Source organism: Chiloscyllium plagiosum, chromosome 31, assembly GCF_004010195.1.
Source record: "Chiloscyllium plagiosum isolate BGI_BamShark_2017 chromosome 31, ASM401019v2, whole genome shotgun sequence".
NCBI classification, from domain to species: Eukaryota; Metazoa; Chordata; class Chondrichthyes; order Orectolobiformes; family Hemiscylliidae; genus Chiloscyllium; species Chiloscyllium plagiosum.
The window spans coordinates 3,130,899-3,143,240 of NC_057740.1; the positions used below are offsets into that span (position 1 = coordinate 3,130,899).

General features: G+C 41.2%; 1 protein-coding gene across 4 annotated transcripts in view; it reads right to left on the bottom strand.

Annotated features, from left to right (window-relative positions):
* The window catches only part of LOC122565146 (scaffold attachment factor B1-like), an 85,288-nt gene that overhangs the window by 6,466 nt on the left and 66,480 nt on the right, over positions 1-12,342 (bottom strand). For 2 of the 4 annotated variants that reach the window (XM_043720823.1, XM_043720824.1), the window contains one exon: positions 9,581-9,702. Coding sequence is in view for 2 of the 4 variants with exons in the window: in XM_043720824.1 (XP_043576759.1) it covers positions 9,693-9,702 (10 nt within the window). In the remaining 2 variants the exon portion in view is untranslated. Of the gene's footprint in view, positions 1-2,939; positions 3,007-6,426; positions 6,540-9,580; positions 9,703-12,342 lie in introns of those variants that run through there. The other 2 variants (XM_043720820.1, XM_043720822.1) reach the window with 2 other exon arrangements.

Below are 12,342 nucleotides of genomic sequence, written 5' to 3' on the forward strand. Positions count from 1 at the left end.
GGGGGGGGGGGGGGGGGGGGGGGGGGGGGGGGGGGGGGGGGGGGGAGGAGGTGGAGAGGGGGGGGAAGGTTGAGGAGGTAGACAGGTGGGAGAAGGACTTGGGTAGGTTAAAAGAGTGGGTAAGGAAGTGACAGATGGAATGCAATGTGGGAAAGTGAAAGGTTATGGTCTTTGGTGGGAATAATAGAGGCATAGAGTATTTTCTCTGTGGGGAAAAGCTTTGGAAATCTGAAGCACAAATGGACTTTGAAGTCCAAATTCAAGATTCTCTTAAGGTTAACATGGGAGGCTTAGTTGGCAGTTAGGAAGGGAAATACAACGTTAGCACTGATTTCAAGAGGGCTAAAATACAAGAACAGAGACGTACCGCCTAGATTGTGTAAGACCCTGGTCAGACCGCATTTGGAATATTATGAGCAATTTTGCGCCTGTATTCAAGAAGGGATGTATTGGTGTAGGAAGGTACAAGAGGAGGTTTTAGAAGAAATTTGACTGGGGAGGTGGCAGGCAAATTCTGATTGAAACTTACAGAATACTGATAGGCCCAAATAGTGTGGACATGGACTAGATGCTTCCTCCAGTAGGAGAGACTAGGACCTAAGGGCACACCTCAGAGTGAAGGAACATCCCTTTCGAACTGAGAGGAGGAGGAATTTCTTCAGCCAGAGGGTGGGTAAATTACAGAACTCATTGCCGTAGATGGCTGCAGTGGCCAAATCATTAGTGTACTTAACACAAAGATCGATAGGTTCTTGATTGGTAATGGGTTTGATGGTTACAGGAGAAAACAGGAGAATGGGTTTGAGAAATGTATCAGCTGTGATTGAATGGAGGAGCAGAATCAATGGGCTGAATGGCCTAATACCATTCCTTTATCTTCTAGTCTACTCAAAACCTCAACCATTACCAAATTCTGTCCACTCTCTGGGTAACTGTCAGGGAAATTAGATAAACGCACGGGAAACTATAGAAGGCAGCGGTGTGATCACGTAAACCAAGAGGAGGTTTGCATCAAGCAGAAACATATGAAATGCAGTTTCTGCATGTTTAAATGCTATGTAATACTATCATTCAGCCCTTTCTTTACCCACACCAGTACTTGACCTTGGATTATTTGGGATTTAAATAATCAGTACGAACAAATGTGGCACTCTATCCTGTGCTTTTGAAATGGTTTACATTTGATAATTTTAAGCACCAAATTTGTTAAGGGGGAGTTATTCTTTACAGATCTGTATTAACAATCTGCACTGACTTGGTTTACCTCTTTGAAGAAGTGTTACAGTTTCCATCCTCTTCAGTACAATTTCTCAAATATGAGAGTGAACTGCTGTGCAATGGACTCTAGGCGCTCTTATCAAAGCATCTTATCCAGGTTCTAATGATAATTGTGAAAAAGTTCAACAATACAGGGAGAGTGCGAGCAACTAGGCAGCATATGACAGCATTCTAACAACTTCTGAACTTCAGGAAAAATTATATTGATGGGAAAGATTCACTTCCAGAAGTATGTCTCATTATTTTCAGAATCATTTCATATTTTACATGCCTGTGATGCTGTTCAATTATGTTTCGGGTGCACATCAAGGTTTTGCTACAGACTGACAACACCAGCTTTTATCAGAAGTCGACTCTCCTGCTCCTCGGAGCTTCCCCACCACCTCTCACCCCATCCACCGACCTATCATCATCACCCCCTATCTGTATCTACCTACTGCCTTCCCAGCTACCTCATCCCCAACCCAACCCAACCCAACCCTTCTATTTATCTGTCAGCTCTCTACACACCTCTGCCCCACATTCCTGATGAAGGGCTTATGCCCGAAACATCAATTCTCCTGCTCCTTGGATGCTGCTTGAACTTTTCCAGCATCATACTTTTCATCCTTCTCAGTAGTCAGCTCAGCAATACATTTCACAGGCGCCAATTCTGTTATAGAATTAACTATCATCTGCAGTTATGTCACACAAGTCAGCCAACTGCCCAATACTGAAGCTGATTACCTTGGCTACCAATGTCATGTTCATGGTATGCCTCAACATATTTCTGTGCTCTTGAAACAGGGAGTAAATTTGCAAGAATGTATTCAGCTGCAAGGTATAAATGGGGACTAGATATGCATGTAGTAGTGGAGAATAGGTGTCTATTAACACTGATTCAAGGAGAAAGAGCAGATTCACTTTACAGAATTGACATGTTGATAGAGCAAGCCTTCAGCAGAACAGTCTTCAAACCAGTCAGGGAGAAAACAAAAGACAGGCAGTGGGAATGAAATGCCCTGGGAAGCGCTCCTAAATAAAAAGATTATTTTCCTTTAAACTGATTGGTCTGTGCCTTGACATGTTTAGCTTAGAAGAGCAATAAAAAGCTCTGGACTGTGTTGCAAACTGCTTTTGTTTCACTACAGGTAAACATGGCCCACACCAAACCAATGTCTGCCATCATAGGATTTGAGGGTAGTGTTGGAAAACAGCATACAATATGCTCACACAGACTTAAATCCAGCTCATTCTGAACCATTACAATTATTTCTGATTGACGTGATGGTTCAATATAAAGTTAAACTAGAACTTGGTTAAATGTAGAGTGAGAGATCATTTGACATGAACAAATATCAAAATGACAAAATAGCTGTTGCATAGAAAAATCTATAGAAATTACAATTCCTATTTCAAATCACAGCAAAGCTGTCCTGAATGAAACACGTGCTTACATAATGGAAAACATTTAGACTGGCAAATAGAAGAAATGAAACGGTAAATACAGGAAGTTTTAAATCTGGCTGTGTTTATCCACATAGCCCAATTCAAATAAAGGTCATTGATCGAAACTTTATCAAATCAGCCTCCAAAAAGACAGGTGTCAGTGCTTTTACTGAGATATTAGTTGGTTTACATTTTTCTGAAGTGCAGTTAAGGTGTGATTTTGGGCTACTTACTTTTGCATTCCTCCTCTCTGCATATTGTAACTTGTCCCAGATGGGCCAGACATGCCCCGATCGCCACCTGCAACAGCAATGGGTTAGTGATGCAGCTTTCACACCTCAATTCATCATGGAAAAAACACTGAGCCCTTCAGGAAACATACAAAACAGGGAATGATCAATTACACCCACATCAACCAAGGCCTAACAACTACAAAATTCTAGCTTAGACCAGTATATTTCAACCCATTTTACATTTTGTTACACAATACATTATGAACTTAATAATCTTTTACCTCAAGAATTACTGTTGCAAACATCTTTTGTACAGATTATTTGATCAGATCTACTACCAGCCCTGCAACTGAAATCCTCTCAAGGATAAACAATTAAACTAAAATCTCTGGGTCGGTGCAGCAGAAGAAATTCCAGGTGCAGTATTCACCCTGTACAGGATATATATCCACTGGATACTAAAGCAACATATGCCAACATGTTATGTGGAATCACACACCTGTATGACAACAGTATTGCAGATAGACAGTCATACACATAGCTGCTAGTTGCCAAGTTATAAAACATGCACTTTAATCTGAAGTTTAAACTCCCTCTGTAGAGGCAGATATGTAGCTGTGAGGGGATTTAATCACCATTCTTCATTCTAGATTCTACATGTGTAGAAAAGATTTTAATTGCCCATTTGATCCAATCCCAGTTCCCATTTAGATAGATTTCCCAGACTGGCATCAACTGCTGATTTACCAAGAACTCCAGACTTCAACATTCCAGGGTATCTGCAGCACTGTTTCGCTGGTGGGCAACACAGATTTTCAATCAGTTGGGATGAAATGTCAAAAATGCTGCATTCTCATGTCTGTTGTTGTGAAGTTGGGTACAGTAATTGTAGACTGGGAGGTAGGAAATTATAATTTGGTGTTTGTAAAATACTGGGGGTGGGGTGGCATTGTGTGGTCCATTTAAACAATGGGGTTTCTTTTCTGGGCTTATAGATTTAAAATGCTAGTTCACGGAGAGCCCGAATTGCAACATTTATATCAAAAGGCCGAAAAGTTAGGCCAAACAGCATTTTTACCAGGACAACAAATTTTTGAATTTAGCCAATGTGAACTAGGCACTTGATGCCAAAATCCTATTAAAGTTAAATCTGATGGTTTTGACAACATAGGACCAATCCAATTGTAAGAAATATTAATACGCCATCACTGGTATGAAAGAAAGGGGCAGTTGGACAGAGCGAACAGCCCTCAGCTCGCACTCTCTCTCTCTCAAAATTGGTTTTCTCACTCATCTACATATTAGAGAGTGTTTACTCTCTAAATAAAGACATTCCTGACAGAAGAATGACAGGGAAGGCACAGAACATTCCAAAAGATGTGACCTGTCTGGAATTTCAAGAGACTAAATTCTATTTTTTGTTATATAAGAGGAAATTCTATTTATTGGGACAGTATACCATTAGATTCTTGTTTAATTCTAGAATAGTTAGTTAGAAGGGATTTACTCGGTTTATTAATAGTTTACTTAATTTATTCACTGTTAGAGTTTGATGAATAAATTGTTACTTGTTGATTTTAGAGTGAGTGTTATTTTATTTAACTACTAGAAGTTGCTAAAAGGCAGTTTACCCCACTGTTCACACTCTTTTTACAGATTATACTACTCTTCTTTGGGTGTTTTGGCTTTAATTCCCAGAGGGGGTCAACCTCCACTTTATAACACTGTCATGGCCAACATTCTTCCCTATTCTGATAATCTGTACTCAGAATAATGAAAAAGCAGCATATTATCTAAATGGCATGAGATTGCAGAGTTCTGAGACACACATCTGGGTATCCTCATGCATCAATTGCAGTAAACTAAAATGCAGGTTCAACAAGTAATCAGGAAAGCTAACTCTATGTTGTGTGTTACTGCAAAAGAAACTGAATGCAAGAATAGGGAGGTTGTGCTCCAGTTATGCAGGGCATTGGTGAGACCACATCTGGAATGCCATATACAGTACTGAACACCATACTTATCGAACGCTGGAAGCAGTGTACTGCCTTACAAAGAAAGGTTAGATAGGCTAGGCCTGTATCCTCTGGAGTTTAGGGAGAAAGTGAGGTCTGCAGATGCTGGAGATCAAAGTTGAAACTTTATTGCTGGAACAGCACAGCAGGTCAGGCAGCATCCAGGGAACAGGAGATTCGACGTTTCGGGCACAGGCCCTTCTTCAGCAATGCTCCTGAAGAAGGGCCTGTGCCCGAAACGTCGAATCTCCTGTTCCCTGGATGCTGCCTGACCTGCTGTGCTGTTCCAGCAATAAAGTTTCAACTCTCCTCTGGAGTTTAGTAGAGTCAGAGGTGACTCAATTGAAAATAGAAGATCCTGAGGGGACTTTAAGGTGGATGGAGACAGGATGTTTTCTCTTGGGGAAAAAACTAGAATAAGGGGTCGTAGTTTAAAAACATGGGGTCAGCTATTTAGACAGCGATGAGGAAACATCTTTTCTTTTAAAGGGTCGAGTGTCTTTGGAATTCCCTTCCTCAAAAGGTAGTGGATACAGAATCCTTAAATATCCTTTCAGGGCAGAGGCAGATTGATTCTTGATTACTAAGGTAATGAAATATTATCACGGGTACACAGGAATAGAGTTGAGGTTCAAATCAGATTATTTATGATCTTACTGAATGGAGGAGAAGCTTGAAGGGCTGAGTGGCCCACACTTGTTCCTCACTCATATGTTCTCCTGTACCCTATGTTAATTTGCTTGTGGTTCAGGTAATAGTATTAACATTGAAGTTCTTAATTTAGCCCACAGCAACTGAATGCCTACACAGAACTTCCTTCCTAATCCTACATTGTTGGCACCCATGTGGACCGCGACAACCTAGACCTTCCCCTCTCCACTCCAAGTTCCTATGCATCCCAGAGCAAATATCCTGAACACTGGCACTGAGTAGGCACCACAGCTATCCAGACTCATGCACATAGCTGCAAAAACAAAAAAAGTGTCTACCCGGCTGACTATTCTGCCTCACACTTCTAGGATATCCTGCTTAACCTGACCCATATGGATGGCATCCAGCACTACATGACCATGGTCAGTTCGTTCATCCTTGCAGCCCTACACCGATTCATAACTGTTTGAATTTATCTACCACTAGAGATGTTAGGCCATTCCATCTTAAAAGTCTCTAACGTTGAAATAGTTCCCAAGTCACACTTCACATTCTTTAAATGATCACTTCAAATCTATATGCTCTAGCAACCAGCTTACTGACCAGTGGGAATAGTGGAATCACATTTAACTCAAATGTTCCAATTTTCAGAACACTGAGATCACTTTCCCTTTTAACCATTAAAGATGATAACTACTGCTGAGTACTAATCATGTCTTCAGGAAGATGAAGCTGTAGAATTTGTCTTAGAGATGGAAAAAGTATGGAAAATACTTCTTTTTATTAAACTACTCAAACATAATTTGACTGTTAAGTTTTACTTTGCCAATGATCTCTTGACATCAGTCCACTATCAACGCTTCCTTGCCAGGATCGATCCTGAAATCCACTCATCTTCCGGCTCCGATCGGTGTTCCAATCTCTGTTCAAGGGGCTGAGAAAGGAAAAGTAATAATCTCATCATAAATGTGAATCAGAGTTGAGAAGCTGCATGTGTAAAGTCACAGCCTCACACCACTAAAGACAAAAATTAATAGCAAGAAACAAAGTGAGACAATTAATCTGCAACTACCATGCCTATCTAGCATGTCTCTAATGTACTTCAGAAATAGAGGATCTTTTAAAGGTCTGGTGAAAGGTTTGGCGCTGCTCTTTTTGCCACTGGAGGTTAGCCAGTTACTCATTTGACAGGCCCAAAAACATGATGGCGACTTTTTTGTGGGCTTGAAGTGGAAAAAAAAATCAGTGATAGGAAATTGAATGTTTTTTCCTTATTGCTGAACTTTCAGCTTGTCAACTTTCTTTGCATCTGAATCATTCTGTTGAAGGGATAACTGTCTCTGAATTTATTTTGCTCTGTGACATTGCTCTAAATTCCCCTTTTTATCTATTGATATACTTTGGTGACATGCATGACAAACACTCTCATCTGTCATGGTTGTGAAAAGATATTAATTTTCTTATTCTGTGTGGAAGCTGTACATTTTTGGTTTCCTTTTGGATGCCCTACGTTTGTCATTCATCACGACTGCTTCACCTTGTAGTCTGTGACATCATTCTGAAGGTATAGAATGAAAAAGAGTGTTTAAGATAAACATTGGTCCTTTAGAGGACGAGAACTGGAGTTTAATGGGAAATTGGGAAATGGCCGAGGTGTTGAACAAGTATTTTGAGATAGTCTTCACAGTGGAAGACACAAATAACATGCCAATAATTGCTAAAGGGATGGAGTTTAAAAATAGGGAGGATATGCTGCAGCTATATAGGGTGCGGGTGAGGTCACACCTGGAGTACAGCGTATAGATTTGGTCTCTTTACTTAAGAGTGTACTGCCACTGCAGGGATGAAGAGGAGGTTAACTGGGTTGATGCTGGAATTGAGAGGGTTGGCATATGAGAGATTGAGTAGACCAGGACAATACTCATTGGAGTTTACAATGAATGATCTTACAGAAACATATAAAATTATGCAGGGAATAATGAGGGTAGGATCAATCAGGAATTGTGGAGGGAGCTTGTGCATGGAGTCAGAAGAAATAGGGGAGGTCCTTAATGAATACTTTGCTTCAGTATTCACTACTGAGAGGGACCTTAATGTTTTTCAGGACAGCGTGTAACAAGCTGATATGCTCGAACAGGTTGATGTTAGAAAGGAGGATGTGCTGAAAATTTTGAAAAACATAAGGGTAGATATATCCCTTGGGCCAGACAGGATATAACTTCGGTTACTACAGGAAGCGAGGGAAGAGATTGCTGCGCCTTCAGCAATGATCTTTGCATCCTCACTGTCCACTGGAGTAGTGATGACGATTGGAGGGAGGCAAATATGTTTCCCTTGTTCAAGGGAGGGAATAGGGATAACCCTGGGAATTACAGACAAGTCAGTCTTACGTCAGTGGTGGTAAAGTATTGGAGAAGGTTCCGAGAGACAGGGTTTATGATTACTTGAAAAACCATCGCTTGATTACAGATAATCAGCATGGCTTTGGGAGGGGCAGGTCATCCATCACAAACCTGACTGAATTCTTTGAGGATGCGACAAAACATATTGATGGAGGTAGAGCAGTTGATGTGACGTACATTGATTTTAGTAAGGCATTTGATAAGGTTCCCCATGGTAGGCTCATTCAGAAAGAAAGGAGGCATGGGATACAGGAAAATCTGGCTGGCCCAGAGAAGACAGAGGGTGATGGTAGTTGTAAAGTATTTAGCCTGGAGCTTGGTGACCACCTGTGGTGTTCTGCAGGGACTTCTGCTCTTTGTGATTTTTATAAACGACTTACGTGAGGAATTGGCAGGATGGGTTAGTAAGTTTGCTGATGATACGAAGGTTGGTGGAGTTGTGGATAGCATGGAGGGCTGCTGTAGTTTGCAAGGGGGCATTAACAGGATTCAGAACTGGGCTGAGAAGTGGCAGATGGAGTTCAACCTGGAAAAAAGTGTGAAGTTATTCATTTTGCAAGGTCGAATTTGAATGCAGAATAGAGGGTTAAAGGCGGGATTCTTACCAGTGTGGAGGAACAGAGGGATTTTGGGCTACATGTGCACAGATCTCTCAAAGTTGCCACCCAGGTTGATAGGGTCATGAAGGTGGCGTATGGTATGTTGGTTTTCATTAGCAGTGGGATTGAGACTAAGAGCCACAAGGTCATGCTGCAGCTCAAAAGAGCCCTGGTTAGGGCACACTTGGAATATTGTGTTCAGTTCTGGATCCTTCATTATAGGAATGATGTGGAAGCAGAGAGGGTGCAGAGGAGATGCCTAGACTGGAGGTGAAGTCTTATGAAGAACGATTAAAGGAGCTAGGGCTTTTCTCATTGGAGTGAAGGAGGATAAGAGGTGACTCGATACAGGTGTACAAGATGTTGAGAGGGATAGATAGAGTGGATAGCCAGAGACTTTTTCCCATGGTGGAAATGTCTATTACGAGTGGGCATTATTTTAAGGTAACTGGAGGAAGGTTTAGGGGAGATGTCAGAGGTAGTAGAATCAGATACATTAGGGACATTTAAACGACTCTTGGATACACACGGTAGATAGTACAATGAAGGGCGTGTAGGTTAGTCTGATCTTAGAATAAGATCAAAGGCTGGCACAACATAGAGGGCCGAAGGGCCTGTACTGTGCTGTACTTTTCTATGTTCTATGAAGTGGATTGCCCAAGTAAGTCAGAGGGTGGCCATACAGAGATGGCAGGAAGTGATCAACATGTACTCAAAGTATCACTGCATGAAATGTGAGCACAGAAACAAATGTGTCAAATCATACTGATGACACCAAGGAGGAAAAGCAATCACTGGCTGATTGATCAAATGAAGATAGATTAGCGAGTTGGACTTAGAAATAACAAGTGAAATTCAATGTCAACATGATGTGGTTAGGGAAGGGAAGTAAATATTAAAACTATTAAATGGATTGAAAGGATGGAGGAAAAAGCTCAACATTATTTTTAAAAGGAAAATTGTATTTGACTAACCTTTTTGGATTGATGAAATACCAGGATGGGCAAGGGTAATGAGACTGACATCTAGCATGTAGCATGTGATGAGGTCATAACAGACTTGTCAGCACAACTGATGCACATGTACTTAACAGTGGCTGCATGAACACACAAAGGGGCAGAAAACAAAGTCGTGGTAAATAGTTGCTTTTCACAAGGTAGAGAGCACAGGAGAGAGGGAGAGCGAGGTGTTGCTGCTAGGAGGACATATCGTACTGAACTGGGCAGACCCTACTGAATGGGCAGATGCACAAATGATTAAATTTAACACAAATAAGTCTGCTTTAAATAATTCAAAGAAAAGAAGGAAGTACATGTAAAATAATAAGTTTTCAACAGTGTGGGACCAGGGACAAGTGAGGGTGTAATGTAAAAAATTAAATTGTGCTATCTCTTTGGACATTAATGAAATATTAAAGGGGATGTGCTTTCTTTATTCAGTGCCTCACTTTGACCCAACTTTGCACACCTGTGAAGAGGGTCAAAGGGGGTCACCTAGCTTATACTGTACTGTGCTGAATCAATTCGGTTGCTTGTTCACAGAAGTCAGTGTGTTGCAGTTCCATCAAGTGTGTAAGAATCTCAAGAGTAAAAGAACCTAACAAGGGTGCAGGGCCACAATCTTTCAAGATGGCAGGGCAAGCTCAGAAGGTTGTTACAAAAGCATATGGGTTTGTCTGGCTTTATAAAGTGGAGTTAAACGTATGAAACCAAGGCAATGTTAGTAAACCTCGGGGGGGGGGGAAAGAGTCCAGAACTAGACTCATTATATCTCACTACTGTATGAGTTTCACTCTTGGCACCACTCTTTAGAAAGGATAAGAAACAGATTTTAGAGATGTAAGCCATTTGGCTCTTTCAGGCTGCTCTGCCATTCAAAATGGTCATGTCTGATCATCCAGCCTATTCCTACTTTTGCCCTATAACCTTAAATCACTTAAGCCCCCAGAGGTACATCATACTCCGTGAAAACATTCAATACTGCTATCCCAACTGTTTTTCATGGCAGAGAATCTCACAGGTTCACCACTCTCTGGATCAAGAAATTTCTCAAGTCTATCCTAAAAGATCAACCCCTTAATAAGAGACTGTGACCACTAGTTTTGAACAACTCAGTCATACAAAACGTTGCTGCATCTACTCGACCTAATCCTGTTAGAATAGGATTTGTTAAGGGAAATACGTCAGGCTTTAGTATTAAAAATTGGCAAGTCATTGTGCAGCTGCAAAGAAATTAAGTTAGGCCACATTTGGAAGACAGCGTGCAGTTCTGGTTGCCACACTACAAGGAAGAAATGAAGACTTTGGAGAGGGTACAAAAACAGATTACCAGGATCTTGCCTGGTTTGGAGACTTTTAGCTATGAGGAGAGATTAGACAAACATGGTTTGTTTTAACTTGGATGAAGGACAACTTGATAGAAGTTTACAAACTTATGAGGGGCGTGAATAGAATGGATAGTTGGAGTCTTTTTCTGAGGCTAGAGATGTCAATTACTGGGAGCCAGAAAGTTTCATGAAAAAGGTAGTACACTTAAAGGAGATGCGAGGGGCAAGTTTTTCCACAGTGTGTTAAGTATCTGGAATGTGCTGACAAAAGCATTTTTAGCAACGTATATAGCTCAATATAATTTCTTCTCCTTCTTCTGAACCAGAGAAACCTTCATTCTAAGCTGCTCAATCTCTCTTCATAAGAGAGATGACTCATCTCAGACACCAGTCCTAAATGATCCAGTTGCTCCCTGCACATCAGTCCTACCGTCCCAGGAACCAGTCCGGTAAACCTTTATTGCACTCCCTCAAGTGCTAAAATAATCTTCCTCAGATAGAGACCAAAACTGCACACAATATGGCAGGTGTGGTCTTACCAATGCCCCAGACTGTTAGAGCAAGAGAGCCCTGCTTCTGTAATTAAATCCCCTCACTACATAACCTTTGGATTACTCGTGGTGCAACATGCTAGTCAGTTCAGAAATAAGAAAATAGGAGAGCTGAATGTGTGGCTCATGAGTTGGTGCAAGAGGGAGGGGTTTAGATTCCTGGATCACTGGGACTGTTTTTGGGAAAGGTGGGAACATATGCAAACATGACTGCCTCCACCTGAATCACATTGCGACCAATATCCTTGCAGGTAGATTTGTTGGTGCTATTGGGAGGAGTTTAAACTAGTCTGACAAAGAGAATGAACACAGAATATCAATGCAACTGAGACACATCATGCTACAGCAATGGTGAGCTCAGTTGCATTGAGTGTAGAGAGACTAATGCAAGGCTGGATGGTCTTAACTTTAATGCTAGAAGAGTTAAAGGTAAGACTGATGGGGTAGTGGCATGGATGGACACATGGAAGTATGATATTGTTGCAATCACAGAAACATGGAGGAGGAAAGGGCTGGATTGGCAACTCAATATTCCAGGGTATAGGATCTTTAGGTGAGGGTGTAAAAAGGGTGGTGTTGTTGTACAATTAATGAAGGAGTCAAATACTACAATAAGGAGGTGATATATTGGAAGGGTCTTCAAACAAGACTGTGTGGGTCGAACTTCGGAATGTTAAGAGGGCAGCTGCTTTACTGGTAGTGTATTACAGATCCCCAAAGAGTCAGTGGGACATTTTTCAACTTTTTCAACAATCTGGGATAGTCATACTGCTAAGGGTTTAGACGGATTGGATTTCTTGAAATATATTCAGGGGAGTGTTTGTACCAATACACAGAAGGCCCAACAAGGGATGGTGGA